The sequence below is a fragment of the Mustelus asterias genome, chromosome 16 (assembly GCF_964213995.1).
Source record: "Mustelus asterias chromosome 16, sMusAst1.hap1.1, whole genome shotgun sequence".
NCBI classification, from domain to species: domain Eukaryota; kingdom Metazoa; phylum Chordata; class Chondrichthyes; order Carcharhiniformes; family Triakidae; genus Mustelus; species Mustelus asterias.
The window spans coordinates 24963920-24987437 of record NC_135816.1 but is presented as its reverse complement, the minus strand read 5'-3'; the positions used below and the strand labels follow the sequence as shown (position 1 = coordinate 24987437).

The following is a 23518-nucleotide window of genomic DNA, read 5'->3' as shown; positions in this document are numbered from 1 at the left end:
CTACGCCATGACAGCTACTGAATATCTGGTAAGGGTAGGGGAGAGGAGTTCCGGACAGAGTGCTCGCTAATGGCATACCAATGTATTAAAATGGGCTTTCTGCGGTCCTGCGGCATGTTTCACGCCACTCCACCGGCAAGGGGCTGGTAAGATCGGAACTCAAACTCACTAGTGCAAATTGCACTCGCTGGATTTTGAGCACATGCCGTCATTCCCACAGATGGAGAGTGCGGCTTGAAATCGCTCCCAGTATTTCAGAGACTTTGAACAGGAACATAGAGAGAGAGAAGTAACAATAGTTGCTGCAGTCCACAGAGAGAAAAGACTGTTTTTTCTTATTAGTTACCATGGAGAAAGTTTGACAATTGATTAGAATGTGCAGCAATTTAAGAACACAGGAAGGTTTGCCCCCAGCGGGGCCAGGAGGAAAAATCACTTTGGTGGGTTCTACTGCTGAAAGTTGATTCAGGATTTCTGGAAGACTTGTGGGAAACCGGTTTGATGAATGCTGGTCGTTACAACTTGGCAAAACTGGGAGGAATGAGTCCATTGAGAGCAGAGAGTAATCTTGGATTGGGTCATGGAAAGACTATAATTCGGCAGAGTTTTAAAGTTAAATTTTATTTATTAGTGTCACAAGTAGGCTTACATTAGCACTGCAATGAAGTAACTGTGAAAATCCCCTAGTCGCCACACTTCGGCGCCTGTTTGGGTACACTGAGGGAGAATCTAGCATGGCCAATGCACCTAACCAGCACGTCTTTCAGACTGTGGGAGGAAACCAGAGTATCTGGAGGAAACCCACGCAGACACAGGGAGAACATGCAGACTCCGCACAGACAGTGACCCAAGCAGAGAATCGAACCTGGGTCCCTTGCGCTGTGAGGCAGCAGTGCTAACCACCGTGCCACCGTGCCACACTTAGAGAGTGCTGTGAAGTATAAATCCAGCGTAGGTTTTCAATGGTGTTAAGGCATGATTTAAGAGTTATCCTTTTCTGCAGTTTGGAGCATTAATTGCCTATTAAGACATATCCAGTCTATGCTGATTGTAGCTTCTTTGTTGGTGACTGGGAATTCAAATCTTCTAAACATATCAGTCCCTGGGGATTGCAACACATTGAATCACTTAAGAAAATCATACTATTAATTGCAAACTCTTTCATACAATGTATTAAGCACATGTCTGAATTGTTAAATCTTTTGAGGTGTCATAGTTCAGCCATCATTTTAATAAGGTAAAGCTTGTTTAGTTGAAATGAGGGGTAAAACCTGAGGGGTTGATTCAGGTCAGCACCAATGAAGAACTATCAGAAAGCTAAGTATTAGATCACTTTGTTTCTCCCCCACCAAAACTACCAATTCTGAACATGCAAGTAGGAGAAGAGAAGAAATTTTACAATATTGTTTTGGCCACCATGATTTCGATCTGTATATAGCTACGTAAAAACACTGAAAAGAATATCACAAGGATTAAACTCATTCCCGTGCAGAATTGCCAACACAGTATGTAAATCCCTGGTAAATGTCTGTCTTGAAGAGGTTTACTCACATGGCGGAGCCTGGGGCTGAATGCAGAGTATATATTATTGAGTTGGGATTTGGGGACATTTATCTTGATGTCTGCATTCCCTAATTGTCTATAATTTTTGACTCCAAAATAAGTATAAGAACCAAAAGTCAACCACTGAGAGAGTTGTAACTGCATGACAAAAATGTAAGATTACTTCTAAAAGACCAAAAGAAAGAGAGATTGTTAGGACATGGAATGCTCAACTGGTAACAGCAGTGGAAAGTTTTAGACAGGAAGTTGATAAAACATTTGAAAAATGTTTCTTTTTTTAAAAATAGAAAAAAAGACTAAATAGTTCCTTCAGTGAACCAGCAGCGGCACAAAGGCCAATGGCCTCCTCTGTGCTGTAAAATGCTATGAATTTATGGGCTTTCAAAAGAATGCACTTAAAATCCAAAATCATTAAAAAAACATCGAGATAATAACAGATAACAGAAGGTGGTCACGGTAAAGATGATGGGAGGGGTCCGCGACAGTATTTTCTGCATAAAGAGTCCAAGATCACATGTAATATTCTGCTGGTTTTATTGTTCTATTGATAAAATCAAATGCATATGTGGAAATGATGCAATGCACAAAATAAAGTTATTAAATATTGCACAACTAATAATAGTTTATAACGAGCGTACCATCTCATATCCCTGCTAAATAGAAGCATCTGCTGGGATTGACAAAATAATCATCTATAACCAGAGACGGAACATAAAAATTATCTCACGAGTGAGGTGAAGTTGCCCGAGCTAATTGAAGGAATTAACCCCCCCCCCCTCCCCCCACCCCTCACATCAGCCTCCAGTATCAGACAAATCAGCTAATAGGCCCAAATAGGACACACACTAGTAACGAATGAGTCGGGTAGCTATTGAGCCGTAATAGTAAATAGACTACTTTAAGATTAATGTAATTTTGCAACATTAGGAAAACGTGCCAGTTTCCACTGTCTCCTTGCAAAGCAGAGATAGAATTCTCTAGGGATGAATGTCCCTGACAGCCAAATCGATAAATTTTAAACAGAAGATATTTTTTTGGTGATTTGTGCCAAAAGGCATTCACTCTGTGCGCTGCACTCACACCTCCCTGAGGAATTAACAGTGACCTCTAAACAGATTGCCTACTAATTTCTCAGGTAGAGGAACAAGATTTGATTTGATTTATTATTGTCACATGTATTAAAATACAGTGAAAAGTATTGTTTCTTGCGCGCTATATAGACAAAGCATACCATTCATAGAGAAGGAAAGGAGAGTGCAGAATGTAGTGTTACAGTCATAGCTCGGATATAGAGAAAGATCAACTTAATGCGAGTCCATTCAAAAGTCTGACAGCAGCAGGGAAGAAGCTGTTCTTGAGTCGGCTGGTACGTGACCTCAGACTTTTGTATCTTTTTCCCGACGGAAGAAGGTGGAAGAGAGAATGTCCGGCGTGCGTGGGGTCCTTAATTATGCTGGCTGCTTTGCCGAGGCAGCGGGAAGTGTAGACAGAGTCAATGGATGGGAGGCTGGTTTTTGTGGGGCGGGGGGGGGGGGGGGGGGGGGGGTATTGGCTTTCATGCTTGGCTACTGACTGGTCACACCACCATTTTGATGACATATGCATTGGTTTGCTGAAAAGTATCAGAGTGAAGCAAGCGAGGTATCACATCTGATTCTGACAACAGTGAACTGTGAGAGTTAGCTTACAAAAAAAAGTGAGGAAGAACAAAGCTAAAGGAAGTATATTCTCTAGGCATGTAAGCAGATAACAGAAAGCATGCTGGAGTTCCAGTATATGGTGTTACAAGTTAATGGAACAGAGTTCTATAAACCAACACAATGCCCAGCCAAATTGCTTGAAAAGGGAGGAAGAAGAGAATTCTGATTCAGTCACCCCAGGCTGTAATTTCTGCAGCATCCTGTGGCTAAATATAGAGTACAGCTAGTCAGAGATAATAAAGAGCAGAGATGTATTTTAGGGAGAAAACAGTTTGAAAAAATGAAACATTTCAGGTAAAATCAACAGAAAAATGGATAACTCCTCTCCTCCCAAGAATTTCACAATTTTTTCATAATTAAATAAAACTGTTTTTTGAATTTTGTTACAAAGTAATTCCAAAATATTATCAAAAAAATGTATTATTAGCAAAGTTATGTCAGAAACAGAGAAGATTTAAGCTGGACTTTAGTTCCAAGTTGTCTTTTCGATACTGTAAGTTGCAGTCCCCCTCAGAAATGGGCATTTCATTTGCCAGTAAATGAATGGGTTTCCATGTATAACAATCACAGAGTCACCTTGGAGGAACATTTTTGTGATGTATTGTTCCTCGTTAACCGGTTTTGACTTCTTCTTGCCTTTCCCACTCTTCGGCACTTTCAGTCCACCTTTCTTTGATGTTTTCTAACACCATGTTGTAATGTCCGTAGAAGGCTTTGATTCTGCCGAGCAGCTTCTTCTTGTTACGACGGCTGATGAGGAACTGCGTGTTGTTTCTGGCGGACTGCGTCAGAACGGAGAGAGGTCCAGTGTTAAACTCTTCCTCTTCATGCTTCTGAAGTTGCTCTGGAGTTATCTCACTCTTGCGTTTGTTCACTAGACTCATGTTGCCTGATGTCCGCTTGCTGCCTTCAGCCCCGACTGACGGTTTGGGCCTAGATTTCATTTAATCTGCATGTTACGTCCTGTGTTCTTTCAATTTGTAACAGTTAAAAATGATTTTCTGTAAGACCCAGCCCGCAACACCCACATGGTGGCACAGTGGTTAGCACTGCTGCCTCAACGCCAGGGACCCACGTTCGATTCCTGGTTTGGGTCGCTGTCTGTGCGGAGTCTGCACGGGTTTCCTCCGGGTTTCCTCCGGTTTCCTTCCACAGTCCGAAAAACATGCTGGTTAGGTGCATTGGCCATGCTAAATTCTCCCTCAGTGTATCCAAACAGGCGCCGGAGTGTGGCAACTAGGGGATTTTCACAGTAACTTCATTGCAGTGTTAATTGTAAGCTACTTGTAACACTACTGAATAAATAGCATCGCTTGAATTTAAAGCGAGCCCAATACTAAAGTCACTAACTGACCTTGAAGAAAGAACCAGCAGCGTTAGCAAACTAATTTGAGAGCATAATCATAAAGAGAGTTAGGCCATTTAGAAATGAAACAAACAGAGAGGCATTTTTTGCATTCAAAAGGTGGAGGAAAACAAGAAATCTCATTCGCAGAAAGCTGTGGATGCCGGGTTAAATGAAATTTAAGACTGAGATTAACAAGTTTTTCTTGGACTAGGATATCAAGGCATATGGGATAACGATGCATAAACGAAGTTGAGACAGAGACTAGCTATTATATAATTGAGTGGGTGGAACAGGCTCGCTGGGCTGAATGGCCTATCTTTGGTCATATATTTCTATGATTGCCAAATTGTATGTTTTAAAAATAAAAAATGGGACACTCAGAAGGAATGAGGCTACATTAGTCAAGTCTTAACACAAATATGACATTACCCATCATCACTGTGACCAGAAGTTTACCCCCATAAATCACAGACAACATTAAGCATGGACCCAGTGTAACATCTGCCAGCTTCTTTATTGATTCCAAACTGCTGTAGAATGATTAAAAGGTGGTAATTATGCACCAGTGATATAATTGGCAGCTAGATGTCCTGTAAAGCACTTTATGACATTAGATAATAAATCTAAGACTTCATTTATAACACTGCTCTTAAACCTCTGTCGTGGGGAGCTGATGCTTGCAGAAAAAAAACCAACAGGAGACTCTTATGCCTTTTAACTTGTCCTTCCTAACTATAAGCATTAAGCAAACCGTGGGACAAGGTGTCAGTCACATCTCTATCCTGATCACACTAAATAACACACCGCTGGAAGTGGTTAGCAAGTTCTGCTATCTTGGGTCCATACTGACAAACAATCTGCCTCTTGATGCAGAACTTGATACACGCATAGTCAGAGGGAGACAGAAGAGCAAATATGTAGGCAGGTTTTTGAGAAGTGCAAAAGCAACAGAGCAATAATAGTAGGGGATTTCAAACACACTAAATTTAATTAGAATAGCATCAGTATAAAATGCAGAAGGCACAAAAATCTTCAATGCATTCAGGCCTTCATTCAGCAAGCATATCAGTTGTGCTTTTAGCTTCAGGGAATGAAGCTGGGCAGCTGGAAGAGGTATCAGTGGGAGAGCATTTGGTGATTGTGATCAAAATTTAATTGGATTTAGCGTTGTGTAATTAAGTAAAAGGACAAAGGTAGTTCAGGAGTAAATGTCCTCCATGGGCGAAAGATCAACTTTACTAAAGGGGAAAAAATGACTTACCAAAAGTGGATTGGAAACAGCTAATTGAAGGTAAATCAGCAGCTGAGCAGAGGAAGACATTCAAGAAGGAAATATAGTTCAGAACAAATCTGTAAATAAAAGAGACGGAACAACCCAAATCTAGAGCCCTTTGGATATCAAGGACCATACTGTATAGGATAATAGAATAGGGGCGGGGGGAGAAGAGTTTATATCAGGTTCTGAGAATTCAATACTTCAGAAAGTCTAGAGGAGTTTAGAATGTGCAGGGGTGAAATTAAATGGGATAGGAGTAAAGCAAAGAGAGGGGTTAAAAATATACTGGCAAGTGAAAATCAAGACAAACCCAAATAGGTGTTATAAGTACATAAAAAGTTCGAGGGCAACCGAGGAAAGAGTAGGGCCAATTAGACACTAAAAAATTACCTGTGTTAGAATGGAAAGACATGGGCATGGTTTTTCATGAATAAATTACATCTGTGTTCATAAAAGTGGGGGGACAATGCAGAGAGAATGTGAAATATTGGATGGGGATGAACAAGCTAGAGGAGAAATATTGAGGAATCTGTAACTTTGAAAGGCTATGCCCAGTGAAGAATATTCCAGGCTGTTGAAATAAGGGAGGAAGGAAATAACGAAAGCATTGTTTTTCCAATTTGCTCTAACTATAGGTGTGACGCCAGGGGACTTTTGGACTGCTAGTAGTGCACCATTGTTTAAAATGGGAAAAAGGGTAAAAACTGGAGTGATTACAAACTAGTCAGCCTAACCTTGGTGGTGGACAAATTAAAATTCTGAGGGACAATGTAAATCATCATTTAGAAAGGCCAACTGGAGACAGACAGCATGGATTTGTTTCAGGAAGGTTTACATCTGACTAAATTGATTCAATATCTGCAACAAGGAGGCCAATGAGGATAGAATGTTTGATATCATCAACGTAGATTTTAGCAAAGCTTTAGACAAGGTCCCACTTTAGAATCATAGAATTGAATCATGGAATCCCTACAGTGCAGGAGGCCATTCGGCCCATTGAGTATGCACCAACTATTACCCAGGCTCTAACCCCATAACCCCACACATTTTACCCCGCTAGTCCTTCTAACCTATAATATAAAATTTGGGACACAAAGGGGCAACTTAGCATGGCCAATCCACCAAACCTGTGCACTTTTGGACATCACTTGGAAGGCTGATTAGAAATGAAAATATTTCTGGGATCCAACAGAAGTGGCAAGTTGGATCCAAAACGGACTCAGTTACAGGAAGTAGAGGATAATGTTTGATGGACATTTTTGTATCTGAAATGTAGTTTCTAGTGGAGTTCCACAGGGCTCAATCTACAATCCTTCCTTTTTTGGTGTATTCATCAATGATTTAGTCTCAATTGCTGGGGGCACGATCCAGAGATTTGCAGATGATGCAAAAATTGGTCATGTGATTGATATTGGGGCAGAAAGCTATAGACTGCAGGAACATAGGAGCAGGGGTAGGCCATTCAGCCACTCGAGCCTGCTCCACCATTTAACCTGATCATGATTGATCACCATTTTCCCCAATCTATTCCCGTATCCCTTAATGTCATTTGTATCAAGAAATCGATCGACTTCTGCCTTGAATAGATTCAATGACTGCCTCCTGGCATTAGTCAATTCCAATGATTCATTATCATAGAATAGAATCATAGAAACCCTACAGTGCAGAAGAAGGCCATTCGGCCCATCGAATCTGCACTGACAACAATTCCACCTAGGCCCTATCACTGTAATCCCACAGATTCAGCCCGCTAATCTCTCTAACCTACGCATCCCAGGTCACTAAGGCGTAATTTAGCATGGCCAATGCACCTAACCCGCACATCTTTGGAGTGTGGGAGGAAACCGGAAGAAACCCACGCAGACATGGGGAGAACATACGAACTCCACGCAGACAATGACCCAAGCCGGGAATCAAACCCAGGTCTCTGGTGCTGTGAGGCAGCAATGCTAGCCACTGTGCCACCCCAGAGTGAAGAAATTCTCTCCCATCTCAGTCCTAAGTGGCTTGCTCCTTATTAAGCGACTGTGTCCCCTGGTTCTAGACACCCACCCAAGGAAACATCTTTTCTGCACCTACCCTATCTAGCCCCTAAAATGTTGAAGCATTCTTTTAAACTGTACAGTCCCAGACTCTTCAATCTCTAATCATGGGACAGTCTCACTATCCCAGGAATTAAAACCTCCACTGCATTCCCTCTATGGCAAGTATATCCTTCCTTAGGTAAGGGGACCATTAAAAAAAACCACACAGTACTCTAGGTGCAGTCTAAACAAGGATCCATACAATTGAAGCAAGACATCTTTGTTCTGTATTCAAATCCTCTAGCGATCAAGGTTAATTTGGGATCTATAGATGGGCTGGCAGAGAAGTGGCAAATGGATTTCAGTCCAGAAAAATATGAGGGGTAATTCATTTGGTGAGGTCAAAGAAGACAAGAAAATACACAAGAAACGGTATAATGCTAAGAGAATCAGAGAGACCTTGGAGTGCATGTCCAGGAGTATTAGTAAGTAACCGAGAAGGCAATGGATACATTTCTTTATTAGCCGAGACTTAAATTATAAGAGCAGGGATGTTATGCTAGAATTGTATAAAACACTAGTTTGGCCATAGCTGGAGAACCACATACAGTTCGAGTCATCAAATTACAGGAAGAATGCGGTCACAGTAGAGAGAATATGGAGGAGATTTATGGAGGATATTGCCAGGACTGGAGAACTTTAACTTTTGCAAAAGATTGGATAGGCTGGAGTTGTTTTCTTTGTAACAGAGAAAGCTGGGGTAAGTCTTATAGGGGGTGTATAAAATCATGAGAGGCCCTAGATAGAGTGGATAGGAAGGATAAATTCATTGTTCATTCATATTTTCCTTAGCAGAGTGGTCAATAACTACCAGGCATGGATTTAAAGTAATTAGTTAAGGGAGTTCAGGGGAAATATTATCAACATCACTCTGGTGTGGGTCTGAAACTCACTGCCTTAAAGAGACCCTCTTGCATTTAAAACTCAGATGTGCCGTTGAAGTGCCATAACCTACATGGCTACAGACCATTAGCTAGAAAGGGGGAGTAGGCTGGGTAACTCTTTCTCTGTCAGTACAGATGTGAGGGACTAATTGACCAACTTCTGTGCCATAAATCTGTTGATTCTGTGTTGACTGCACAGGAACATCCCAGGACCAGATATGTGGTAACTATCACAAGTATCTGACTCAGAGGCATTTAGCAAAAATGTCATTTAATAAACTCCCTTCCCATGAAACAAGAAACATACCAGACTTTGCAACAGCAGTGCTGCTGGGAAAATAATCATGATGACAATGACTACAGCGCTCGGGCAAAGAATAATCATGGATTCCTCAGTGACACTGTCTCCAAGTGAGAAGGCTGTGGGTTCAAAATCCATTCCAGAGCTTTAAGCACATTATCTAGGCTGACACTCCATGCAGTACCGTGGAAGTTCTGCACTGTTGGAGGTGCTGTCATTTGAAATGGGACATTAGAATGACAACCCATCTGCCATCTCAGGAAGATACAAAATATGTCATGGCACTATTTGACATGCAGCGAACTTCATTCTGAGTGTTCTGATCAACATTTATCCCTCAACTAACATCACTATACAGAAAATCAGGTAAAGTGATACGTCACATTATCACATTGCTATTTGTGGGAGCTTCCTGTGCACTAATTGCTTGCTATGTTTTCTACCTATATGAAAAAGAGGGATGAGACTGCCACCCAATACATGGTCCTGGTGAAGGGTTCTGTCTTTTGCCAACCTCCAAAAAGAAATTACATACAATGGGATGCAAGATAAGTCTGTTCTGAGAGCGAACAATGAATTTGATTGACCCTTCACTGTCACTGGGTCAAAATCCTGGAACTCCCACCTCTACCCCCCATCTCCCCCCCCCCCCCCCCCCCCAAACACACACAGACTGCAAAGCTTCAGAAGGTGGCTCACTATCATCTTCTCAAGGATAATTAGGGATGGGCAATAAATGCTGGCTGGCAACATGCACATCCCATGAAAGAATTCATTTAAAAAAAGAATTAGAATAATTTCTGGGTAATTGTCAAAATTCTGCAGATCCCCAGGGGTATTTCCCACGGTAGGTTGAATGGTGCCTTGTTTTAATTAAAAAGGGTGCCGTGCAATGTACTGTCCAGTGTATTATTAAAAGCAGAGTTCCTTTGACTAAATAAATCAAATTTCAATTTTATTGCATGTTTCCTTGGGGTCAAATTCCAAAAGTGTCAGTTTTACCATAAAAACAGTAAACTGCCAGTCTTATAACGATAGGAAAATTTAATGAGCACACACAAAAAATGGACTAGGCTGGAGGTAATCAGCAGCACAAGGGGTGGAGGGTTGGGGAATGGGGAAATGGAAAGTGGCGAGATCGAATATGGTGTGCTTTTCCCTAGGAATTTATACTGGGCCTCAGCTTTTCATTGTGTATGTAGGCACACATCCATCAATGACTTGATTAACATAAACATATTCATGAACATGAACAATGCATAACACTGAAAATCAACTTCCGACAAGAATGGCTTCTGAAAGACCAAACGGGGGCACTTGTCAGGTAAAACAACTAGCAATGGGTCAAAGAGTGACCCTGACAAATCAGCAATGTGTCAGAGCCACAACTGGCCAAGGACAGGGCACGCTGAGCCAAGAATAAGACAGATCAGCATGGGTAGAGCTAAACCTTACTGAGAAGGACATGGGCAGGGTGAAAACAGCAGCCTGGCAGGATCCTGCAAGGCAAAGCACAGGAAAACTGTTATTTTCATGAAATAGAAGAGTGGCAGAAACCAAGTTAGAGGCCCAAGCCCCTGGCAGCGATTAGACCTTGAACAAGAGTTAAGGTCATTTGGTAGTACAGAACTTGAGAACTGCCAAAGAGACGTACTATTGAAGTTTCTCATCTTGCATTCAGCTGGACAGCTACACAAGATAAACCAACAGCAAGAAGGCAACAATTTATATTGTATGAGAAGAAAGTGCAGTTTTGTTGGTAAGTGGACTCTGATTGGTAGAGGCGTTGCCATGGGGAATGCAGCAGAGATTATTTACCTGTTAATTTATTTTGCATTTTTCAGATATTTGTATTGGGCAGGTGATGTTTTTCAAACTGTATCTTTTGACTTGCTCAAGAGGAGGGGACAGAGGACAAATAAAATCATTTTCAAAAATGTAGTTGAGTAATTTGAATAGCATAATTCCATTAATTTATCACTAAATTGTTTCTCATAAGTCCTTAGTAGTTTTTCCCACAGGAATGTTTAGTTATGCATTTTAATAATTATAAATCAAATTTGATTGTCACAGTGCCTTCTATTCAATTGTAATCAGTGGCTGATTTAGGTGTGAACCCTGCAGGTTTTATAGCCGATGGCCTGAATTTTCAGGATGGTGAGCACTCGGCATCCGGAGAGTTGGCAGGGAATCCATCTCTGCTGACTTCGGCAGACCCATTGTCATTTCACGCTCTAATGAGAACTGATTTGCAGCAGATGGGACTTCCACCCGTATTTGGAAGGAAGTTCCATCTTGGACAGCTGCAGTGGCTGGAAGAGGTACTGCACTGCCTTGCCAGAGACAAACTCCTGGGAACCGTAGTAGCAGGGCCTTTCAGAAGGACCAAATAGGACAGGGCACATTGAGTCAAGAATAAGGCAGGTCGATATGGGTAAAGCTAGACCTTACTGGGAAGGACATGGGCAGAGTGAAGGCAGCAGTCTAGCAGGATCCTGTAAGGCAAAGAACAGGGAAGCTGCTATTTTTGTGAGGACCATAAAATAGAAGAGTGGCAGAAACCACAGAACCAAGAGGGATTGCCCAGGGTAGGGGGGGGAAAATCGGGAAGGGAAGAGGAAAAAAAATTGGAAGGGGTGGGAGGCAACCTCGCTGTTGGTGGAGGGGTGCTGTAGGTTGGAGAACAGGTGGGAAGAGGACTAGAGTTCCTTGGTTCATGAGGGAAGGGTGACCTCACTCTGAAGGGGCTTTCTAATGGAGGCCCTGCTTCCTACCTCCCGCTTCCTGTCTGAGATCAAGGATGAGAACTTTTCTTGTTTCCCACTCTCAGTCATCGGGCACTCACCAGCCTAAAAATTGAGGAATCACTTAATGGCCTTAATAGGGGCAAGGGTGGGCTTCCCGTTTGAGGCCCAGTCCGCCCCACCATAAAATCGCACCGTGTCAGGGTAGGTGGTATCCCCGAGGGAATCCCGTCCATGCTATTTTACACTCCTTCCTCTCAGAACCCATTGACGAGAGGGGTGTAAAAATCTGGCCTTTTGTGTTACATTTCACAGATGAGTGCATGCACTCTTAATTTTTTTGGACAAATTTTCTAAGTTTTCTCTGTCATTGTTTGCAGTGTATTCGAGGATGTGTTGTTTTATGTGAAATAACTTACAACCTATTATGGCCACTGACGTAATGACTGGTCATATCAAATTGCATCTTTGACAGGATGTATAAATGCAAGTAATAATTTCAGGCTTAAATTATACATTTATGTATGTACTTTCATAAAAATAAGTCAGTGGTCTTGATTATCGTTACAAGTTTATTTAACAGTGCTTGACTCTAGTTCACAAACCTTTTTTAAAAAAGGGAACTGAAGCAGAGAATAAAGAAGAAGAAGGTTGGAGATATGATACAGAACGTAGGTAGAAGGATGCTTAAAAACCTGGGTGGTGCTGGGGTATTGGTAATTTTGGGGTACAGGCAATTTTGAAATGGCCAAACTTTGTCCTCATAATTAACGTTCGTAGATGTCATCAAGAAAGGTTCATTTCCAGGTGTCCACAAGCATTGCTCCTGGAACTACTGACGAGGCACATTATTTGATCAGAATAGAAAGAACCTGATTCAACTTCGAACCAACACTGCACCTGGGCTGCGAGGAAACTGGGTGTTAAAACTCACTTTACAAAAAAGATCAGAAGCAAGCTTAATTAATACTCAACTGAGTTATACAACAAACATTAGGAATCTGGTAACAGGGCACTCAAAGTTAAATATGATTGAGCAGAGTAAGAAGTCTCACAACACCAGGTTAAAGTCCAACAGGGTTATTTGGTATCATGGGCTTTTAGAGCGCTTCTCCTTCATCAAACGACTCACCTGATGAAGGAGCAGTGCTTTGAAAGCTCGTGATACCAAGTAAACCTGTTGGACTTTAACCTGGTGTTGTGAGACTTCTTACTGTGCCCACCCCAGTCCAAAGCCGGCATCTCCACATCATGATTGGGTGGAGTCAACATGGACTTATGATTTGGAAATCGTGCTCAAATCTGTTAAGTGTTTATTGGGGTTGATGCCAGTGCCCCACGAACCAAAACCCACTTCTCTAACATTCATCAGCGGCCACCCCTCCATCAGAATAGGGATGTTTGCTGATGATTGCACAAGGTTCAGCACCATTTGTAGTTCATCAGATATCGAGGCAGTCAAGCGTCCGTATGAGGAAAGATCCAGCTGATAATTGGCAAGTAACATGCATGTCAGGCAATGACCACCTCTGACATGAGAGAATCTAACCGTCTCACTTTAACATTCAATGGCACTGCCAAATCTCCCAAAAACAACCACTTGGGGGATACTATTGACCAGACGCTGAACTGGACCAGCCATATAAATACTGAGGCTACAAAAGCAGGTCAGAGGCTAGCAATTCTCTGATGAGTAACTTACTTCCTGCCTCTCCAAAGCCAATCCACCATCTACAAGGCCCAAGTCAGGAGTGTGATGGAATACTCTCCACTTTCCTCGATGAGTGCAGCTCCAACAACACTCAAGAAGCTCACCATCACTCAGAGCAAAGCAATCATCAACACTTCATCCAGCACCTTAAACATCCATTCCTTCAACCATTGATGCACAATGGCAGCAGCAAGTACCATCTACAAAATGCATCCCAGCAACTCACTAAGTTTTGTTCCACAGCATTTTATAAACCTGTGACATCTACCACCTAGAATGTCATGGGCACTAGGTGCATAGGAACACCACCAACTTTAAGTTTCGCACCAAGCTATTCATCCTGCACACTGATTTGGAACTACGTCATCACCGACGTTGGGTTAAAAACCTGGAACTCCCTTCCTAACCACACTTTATGCTATACATACACGAGGCGGACTGGAGGCTTTTTAAAAAATTCCTTCATGGGAGGTGGGCATCGCTAACTGAGCCAGCACTTATTGCCCATCCCTAATTGTCCTTGAACTGAGTGACTTGCTAGGTCATTTCAGAGGGCTGTTAAGAGTTGACCACATTGTTGTGGGTGGGGCGGTCGGTGGAATGGGAGTTGAAGCCATCTTGTTTTTAAAAAGCAACTGCTTAAACGTGAGTGAAACAAGGATTCTAACATGCTCATTTTACCATTGAGGCAATTTAGCCTTTCAGCTACAAGAAGCACAAGAAACATAGTACTCCAATACTGTCAAGTAATCTCAATTTCATCTAAACAAGATCAGTGGTTTGGACTAAATTGCAAGTAATGTTTCTGCTGTTTGATGGTTTTACTGTCTTCCCTGCAAGCAGTGTCAGTTTCTACATCATAAGCAGATATGGCCACTTACAAGCACATCTGATCTGAAAAAATAAACTAATTTATGTTTTGCTGCATTCTTTTACCTATAGCTTCATAACTTTGCATGGAATCCCACCACCTATCAGGTCACATTCAAGATAAATGCCACTTGAATCATTGGAATGTTATTTAAGATTTGAACTTGTTAGATAAAAACATCTAATGCAGTTCGAATCTCGGATGTGGAGCCATCCTTCAGTGAAACAAAACCCAATGCTCGGTTTTGTAAAAGGAAATGCGTCTAAAAGGAAACGCATTAATCACTTTTTAAAAGCTCTTAAATTAAACATGTTTTATCTTTGATTTTTAAAAAAATTTGTTCAAGGGATATGGGCATCTCTGGCTGGGCCAGCATTTGTTGCCGATCCTTAATTGCCAAGTAGCTTGCCAGGCCAATTTGGAGGGGATTTAAGAGTCAATCACATTGGTGTGTATTGGGAGTCACATGTAGGTCAGACCAGATAAGAATGGCAGATTTCCTTCCCTGAAGGACATTAATGAACCAGATGAGTTTTTACAAAAATCAACAATGGTTTTATGGTCATCGTAACGAACTTTTAATTTCAGATTTTTTACTGAGTTCAAATTTCACCATCTGCAATGGTGGTCGAACTCTGGTCCCCAGAGCATTACCTTGGGTCACTGGACTAGTAATAGATGTTATCACTACGTCATTGCCTCCCCATAAAATATTCCACTGATGCATAGTGTAGGGAGGTATTAACGTGAAAAGGCTAAATGATAAAACACTGAGAACAAAGTTTGAATGATCAACATTCTTCCCAAACAATTGATGGCCGATGCTGAAAGGAGGCAAGGACGAGATGGGTTGGGGGATGGGGGGGGGGGGGGGAGCCAATTGTAACAGATTGGGTTTTGAATTTTATTGTTAATGGTGTATAGTGCATGTCAAAAGGTATCGTGGCTGCCTAACAACTTAATCATTTACCCAAAATCATAGAATCTACAGTGTAGAGGGAGGCCATTTGGCCCATTGAGTCTGCACTGACCGCAGTCCACTCAGGCCCTATTCCCATAACTCCTCATGTTTACCCTGCTAATCCCCCGGCACTAGGGTTAATTTAGCATGACAAATCAACCTAATCCACACATCTTTGGACTGTGGGGGAAAACTGGAGCACCCGGAGGAAACCCACGCAGACACTGGGAGAATGTGTAAACTCCACACAGACAGTGACCTGAGGTCGGAATTGAACCTGGGTCCCTGGCGCTGTGAGGCAGCAATGCTAACCACTGTGCTGTCCAATGATTGATATGTATTGTACAGGTTGCTACTACCAGTTGGGAACATCCATCACTGACAACCTATTTGCATTTGGAGTTGAGAATAACAACATGGTTAACAGAGGGCCTCACTCCCTCCATGTCTGCGCCATCTCCTTCAAGTGGAGTTGCTGGTGTTGGACTGGGGTAGGCACAGTAAGTCTCACAACACCAGGTTAAAGTCCAACAGGTTTATTTGGTAGCACGGGCTTTTGGAACGCCACTCCTTCATCAGGCACTCACCTGAAGGAGCAGCACTCCGAAAGCTCGTGCTACCAAATAAACCTGTTGGACTTTAGCCTGGTGTTGTGAGACTTACTGTATCTCCTTCAAATCCACAACTTTCCAAGATACCTACACTCCTCTAATTCTAACCCTCTGCACCTCTCTGATTTTAGTTGTCCCACCATTGGTGGCTGGGTCTTCAACTGCTTAGCTCCCAAGCCCTGCAATACCCTCCACACATCTCACCATTTCTCTACCTCCCTTTCGTCCTTTAAGGCCATAAGGTATAGGAGCAGAATTAGGCTATTCGGCCCATCGAGTCTGCTCCGTCATTCGATCATGGCTGATATGTTTCTCAAACCCATTCTCCCGCCTTTTCCCCGTAACCTTTGATCCCCTTATCCATCAAGAACCTTTCTATCTCTGTCTTAAATACACTTAATGACCTGGCCTTCTGTGTCACTGAATTTCACACATTCACCAGGCTCTGGTGAAGACACTCCTTCAAACCTTTTTTAATACTCATTCTTGGGGTGTGAATATCCCTGGCCGGGCTAGCATTTACTGCCCATCTCTGAGGGCATTGAAGAGTGAACCACATTGCTGTGGCTCTGGAGTCACATGTAGGCCAAAGCAGGTATGGATTTCCTTCCCTAGAGGACATTTGTGAACCAGATGGATTTTTACGACAATGGTTTCATGGTCATCATTAGACTTTTAATTCCAGATTTCTATTGAATTCAAATTTCATCACCTGCCATGGTAAGGTTCGAACCTGCGTCCCCAGAACATTACCCTAGGTCTCTAGATTACTAGTCCTACGACCATACCACTATGCCATTGCCTTTCCTTTGATCAAGCTTTTGGTCAAATGAATTAATACCTCATGTGGCTCATGTTTCATTTTATATTGCTCCTGCAAAGTGCCTTTGAATGTTTTATATTTATGTAGCTCCTCTAATGTAATAAGTTGTTTTTAATGACAGTTAGAACCCAACACAGCAATGGTCAAACCACTCCACTCCCAATTAGAAATGAATATCTTGGATTATGGGGTTACTAGAACTCTACATGATCACCTGAACCAGATTGCCTGCATTATTATACTCAAGTATCCATCATTCTTTAATCTGTATTTTCAATAAGCTATATTCTATGTTTATGTAAAAGTTACTGTCTCAGAACATTCAATACATACAATAAACCTATTAAATATTAAATACAGCCTTCATCCGACATCACAGAAATGCTTTATCCATTTTAACTTTGGAAACACCATCTGTTTAACCTGCTCTTTATACAGCTAAAGAATGATTCACTGGGGCATGCTAAGAAGAGACAGACATACAACATTACGCACAATTTGATGTCGCCACGTTAGCATACTGGAGAACAGAGAAGGTCAAATTTGAAATGCTAAGAAAATTTATTTGCAAGATTCATTATTAGAAAGCCAGTCACATCTCCAAATACGATTCCCTTATATTAAAAAAAGTTAAAACTTGAGACCAGTGTGGCATATCCCACAGCAGAAAGGTAGAATACTCATTCATGGATGTTGCGATTTTGTCGCTCAGAAATTTCATTGTGGAACAGCCACACAACATCCGAGTGACACTTCTCAAAGGAAACAGCAAAAAACGAGTAAGCCAATACAGTAGGAGATTCAGGAATAAACTACCTGCACAGCCTCTTGGTTGAGGAATGGTGTATAGTTCTGAAGGTTTGGGGGGGGGGGGGGAGAGAGAGAGAGAGAGAGAGAGAGAGAGAGAGAGAGAGAAAAGGTGAACTTAACATGGAAGAAAAGACATCAGCAATTAGATACAGCACAATTAGGTACAGCAATGGAAAAGTTAAGAGAGAAAGGAGAAGGCAGAATATTTCCAGGTGAATGAACTAAGATGGGCCAAATGACCTTTCTCACCTGTAAATATATTGTGAAATTGCAGAGAATACTTTCTATTAAAAATGTAAGCATTCATTTTATAGTAAAATAAATTCCTTAATATTTCATCCAATAAAGACAATTTAATTGCCACTATTGAGCGCCTTGATTTGGATATTGTTTCTTGAAAGACCAGTGACAAGAAGATGGAAGTTCACCAAAGCAGCCTCTTAGGAAGACACAAGGGTCGTAAGAGCTACAGGATCCAGAAAACCATACAAGCAGCTGGCAATGGTGACCTGCCAGCCTGCAGTGTGGTTTCCCAGGATCTAGCAGCTCTCAGCCATCTGAAGTTGCAGCTCCCATGTGGAACAATTCCAGGATTAACAGAGATTCTCCTCAGTGGTGAGATCAAGGAAGTATCAGACTTAACACTCTCCTTGTTAGCGACGATAATGTTTATTTATTAGTCGCAAGCAGGCTTACATTCACACTGCAATGAAGTTACTGTGAACTTTTACTAAAACAGTAAAGTTTCAATATTCAGGAGGAGTGCAGCATTCTCCAAACCCAGCGTTCCTCTATAAATAGGTTAAAGAAAAATTACCTACAAAAATAGGCTGAAATACAACCAAATGGATATAAGTACAGACTGGTGCAATGACCAATAAGCTTATCGGCCTATGCAAATGACCACACGTCTTTCCACAACAAGTAACATTGCAGCATGTGATCATTTGAATTGCAGTGAATTATGCACAGATTTGACCATGTTACTTCGGTAAGAGTTTTAACAACACCAGATTAAAGTCCAACAGGTTTATTAGGTAGCAAATGCCATTAGCTTTCGGAGCGCTGCTCCTTCGTCAGATGTTACATCATGTTACTTCAATCAGAGCTGCATTCTTATTAGAAACACTGCAATACTTTGTTGTTCACTGATCTGATTGTCTACATTGTTTGTCTATTGATCATGCACAATACAGCAATGGGGGGGGGGGGGGGGCAGCAATTAAGTGTTACTAGCCAAAGTTGTGGGGGGAAAAACATGGAGAAAGAGACCAGGTTGTAATTAAAACATTCGCAGTCTTTAAATTAGATAGTTTCACCACTGGAGCAATTCACATTTTGCGTTGCAAGTCTGCAAACCAAACGCACATGCGGGACCACAGAATATCCCCTTGAATAAAGGGGCTCAAACACTGACTGAAAAGGTATAACAGCAATTAAAAGGCAAGGGCACGTGCAAACATAATCACGATTGATTGGCAAGACAAAAATTTACTGATGATCAGCTATGAGGAGAGGTTGGAGAAACCTGGTTTGTTCTCACTGGAGCGACGGAGGTTGAGGGGAGACCTGATAGAAGTCTCCAAGATTGAGAGAGGCATGGACAGAGTGGATGGTCAGAAGCTTTTTCCCAGGGAGTCAATTACTAGGGGGCATAGGTTTAAGGTGCGAGGAGCAAGTTTTAAAAGAGATGTACGAGGCAGATGTTTTACACAGAGAGTGGTGGGTGCCTGGAACTCATTGCCGGGGGAGGTAGTGGAAGCGGATACGGTAGTGACTTTTAAGGGGCGTCTTTACACGTACATGAATGAGATGGGAATAGAGGGATATGGTCCCCAGAAGCATAGGGGGTTTTAGTTCAGTCAGGCAGCATGGTCAGTGCAGGCTTGGAGGGCCAAGGGGCCTGGTACTGTGCTGTAATTTTCTTTGTTCTTTGATTTGCTGCATACAGCAAGAGACCTTCATCCACTGTGTCTGTGCTTGATGTCAAGTCAAATACCACAGGTATTGTATTTGGCTTATCAAGGGTAAAGGTCAGCATTCTACCATATTATATCTCAACTGACTTTGTTGACAAATTAGAAAGGATGCTTTTATATCAACGAGTAGGGTGTTTGCAGAACTGGTTCAAAAAGCATATACATTCCCAAAGTAAACCTCCCCATTGCTAATGAAAATTAATAAGAGGATTCAGTAAAACACGATCTGCTTAGACACTGGCCATGAATCCAGCAGGCTTATACTGGGGTTACTGCTGGCTTCACGAAATCGGTGCTTTGGGAAACCACAGCACAAATGCATTCCCCCCTCACGCCAATATCAAATACATCTAAACTATACCTACCTCCTTCTCACACATTCATCAATCCCTTCTTTCCCAAGAATACATCTTGTACCATACATTTCAAATAGCCTTCCTTGGTAACCGATCCCGACAAGTTCATTACCTTTCGCATAAAACTGCTCTGTGCCACTTCTATTTTTGCCCTACTTATTTTGTAGGGCACAGGGTACTTTGCCAGTTTCAGTCTTTCATGAAAGACAACCTTCTGTTGGGAGCTATGGTTTCATGGGCCTGGCACAGCCTTCACGACCTCTCTCGACGGGCCATTTCTCAGATTTGAGCCTCAGCTGACAGATGGAAGGTCACCAGAAGCCAAGGGAGTAGCATCACAGACAAGCTCAACCCATGCTCATCTGGCATACGTAACTTGCAAGAGGTCCCTGGATAGAGATCAGGCGAGACAGAGACTAATTCCTCCCGAACACAGGACATTGAGATCGATTGTGGTACCTCTAACCTTACTCCCAGTAGATTTGCTAACGAGCAAGGAATCAAATCTGGAACTTCCCTTCTCCTTATAATCTAGCCAGTTTTTTTTTAATTGCTGAACAGTTCTGAATTGCTTTTCTCTCAAATTATTGAAAAGAAAAAATAGGTAAGTTGTGGATAACCTAAATTCAGCTTTCAAAGAAAAAATTCCCTGAACCTTCCTTGTAACTGTCCTTTATCCAGAATCGGGTTGATGCATGACTCTGCACCTCCTCAATGGCAATAATATCCATTCATTAACTTCTGAGTAAGCATCAGGTTACACACAAGCCAACATGATATTACATTCTGCAATTCACTCCCAGGTATGCAATATTCTACATGTAATCTTTTTTGAGGCTGACATCGTACTACGTTATTTTACAATTCAAACCACTCTCCTTAAGAGGCATATCATACCTCAGGGCTCCAATATGTTCAGTAATATGAGTTACAAGCACTTTTACATTGATACCCACCCAAACCACTTTCTATTGTGGCAATGTGTTAGTCGAATTGCACTTTGAATCCCTCGGGCTGCTGCTCAACAGATATTGCATTTTTGAAAAGCACCTTCCAGATAAAAAAAAAACTTCTAAGCTGCTTTACGGACTAAGAAAACATCTCCTGAGCCAGGAAGGGAGTGGTTAGCAGGGGCACAGTGAGATTTTTTAAAAAAGATGGAGGAGAAGAGGTTTAGGGAAGGAAGTCCAGAGAGTACGATTCAAGTTGATGAAAAGCTCTGTTGCTAGAGGAGTTAAAATAAAAACAACTTGCATTTATATAGCGCCTTTACTGTAGCAAAATTCCCAAGGTACTTGACTGAGACATAATTTAACAACACCAAATCTGCAGAAGACATTGGGAAAGGCGAACTTGGTTAAAGATGCTTCCAGGAGGAGAGAACAGTGGCGCAATTTAGGGAAATGTTTCAAAGTGTCAGGCCTTGACAGCAGAATGGCATGGCCGCCAGTAGTGGAAGACAGGCTTAGGGGAATAGCCACTTGAAAAAAAGCACTAAAGTCAGAGAAATAGAGCTCTCTGAGGAGGGGAGAGAGAGAGAGATGAGATGGGAGATTAGATAGGGCCGGAGGAAACTGCAGCAATTAGCTCGGGCGAATGGAGGAGTTTTCAATTTAACCTGTTCGGGGACAGGAGTTGAAATTCAGCAAGAAGGGTGATGGTTGAGTCTTCCCAGGTGCTGATAGATAGTCATTACTCAATAATGAAATAAGACTAACTTATTTTGAAAAAAGCAGGACTCTAGTTCCACATTTTGGTTGATACCACGGCAGAGAGGGAGGTTTAGGTTAAGGTCGTGTGGGGCATGGTTATCAGTTTGTATAGATCCTTCAAGGTAAGGATGAGGATGGCGCCTACCCAGCTATATCAGAGCCCAGCATGGACATGATCCCTGACTTTAATAACTTCCTATCTCTCTTTAAAAAGAAGCTCCTTAAAACTACCTCCTTGTTAAAGCTTTGTGTCATCTGTCCTAAAGTCTCCTGTGGCTGGGTGTCAAACGTAATCTTCACTCCTGTGAAACATCTTCATGGGTTTCATGAGGTCAAAGGCGCTATATAAATACAATAAGTCTTTTTAGATCATTCACAAATCACGCCTGTCACAGGCGCAGTACAGAGGGGCTGTGGGACTCAGGAGGTCAAAAGGGGAGCCATCACAATTATTTATCATCAATAGCAGTAAATTAAATTGTCATTTAATCAGGAGGGAGCATTAGGAGGCACGGTCTGTGGCTCGACTTTCGATTTCTGAAGGATCCCATGTGGATTGCCCAGAGAACCAAAGTAGCTTCGCCCTCCCAGCCAGGCAGTGTTAACCGGAACGGGATAATTTTTTTTTGGGTCTTACAGCTATTTACTGAAGAAAGTTTGAAAGTCGGGCGCTTGCTGGCTCCGACTGCACGTAAACAAGTGGAATTGTGTTTATGAAGGATAATCTGATTCAAGATGGAGAGAGGTTTAAATTGCGGCTGTAAGAGGGGGAAGGGTGGGAAAGATCTTCCTGCAGAAACGTTGAGCCAGGCAAGGCAAGAATACACTCGGAGCCGAACACTGGGTTCATTGCAGAATTTCCAAATCCACCTCCCCCTCCCCAAGTGGAAAAGCATCAACCTTTTGAATGAGTGAACACCTGCTGGGATGGAGATAAGCAGCATCCTGCACGATTGTCAAAGACACTGGAACACTCCCCGGCTGTCACAGAGATTGTGGCAGCGCCGTGTCCACAATGGACTGGCAAACACATTCACCCAGAGTGACTTTTGGAGAGAAGGAAAGATGGGTTGATGGGGATGGGGGGAGATGGATTGTCAAGGAGTTCCTTCAGAGGGTTAATTCAGCAGATTTTGGTGTGTGGGGGGGGGAGGAAGAGATGTATTTTTTCTTTAAGAATGGACAGGGCAAATGGAACAAATTGTATCCGCCGCACACTTGATGTTTGTAACAATGTATCGGCGGGCTCCGGCAGACACAACAAAGGGCGGCCGCTAAGTGACAGCTTCATAACAAGCTGGGAATTGGGACAACCACCTCCCCTCCCCGCCCCTCCAAATACAACCCAGAAAAATACCCCTCCCCTCCCCAAAGAGATTAAAATCAGTCAAAGACCAGTACAATAGGGCACTAATTCCGAACCCCGGTTTACTCACAGGCCGCTGCTCTGTTTCGTTCGCCTCCATTGCGTTCAGTGAATGAACAGCAATGCGAACCTTCCAGTGCGTGTCTCCGCCGGCTACCGCCTTCCCAGCTTGGTCAACACGGACAACCCTCTCCCCCACCGCCAAAGTTCCCCAGCACACACCACTCCAAAAGAGAGGGGAGGGGGGAGTAAAGAGGCAATCAAGGATTAAACATTACCTTTAAGACCAGTGCGTGAATCCTAGGCACCAAATACTTCTCTTCAGATCGCAAACATTAAGTTGCCAACTATTGCAAGAGCAGTAATGCTCGATGTTCATCTTTTTCACACAGGCTGATTTTACAAGGAGCCACCCCGA

At 42.4% G+C, this 23518-nt stretch overlaps 1 protein-coding gene and 1 pseudogene across 4 annotated transcripts in view; both read right to left on the bottom strand.

The window, feature by feature from the left end:
• septin8a (septin 8a) overlaps positions 1-23294 on the bottom strand; it is a 61592-nt gene extending 38298 nt beyond the window's left edge. The window contains exons 1-2 of one of the 4 annotated variants that reach the window (XM_078230778.1): positions 23171-23265; positions 17694-17729 (exon numbers count right to left, since the gene is read on the bottom strand). In XM_078230778.1, the coding sequence (XP_078086904.1) occupies positions 17694-17729; positions 23171-23200 (66 nt within the window). In that variant the 5' untranslated portion in view covers positions 23201-23265. Of the gene's footprint in view, positions 1-17693; positions 17730-23170 lie in introns of all 4 variants that reach the window. The other 3 variants (XM_078230780.1, XM_078230779.1, XM_078230781.1) reach the window with 3 other exon arrangements.
• Positions 3730-4147, bottom strand: LOC144505571 (small nuclear ribonucleoprotein Sm D2 pseudogene; annotated as a pseudogene).
• Positions 23295-23518: the final 224 nt, after the last annotated feature.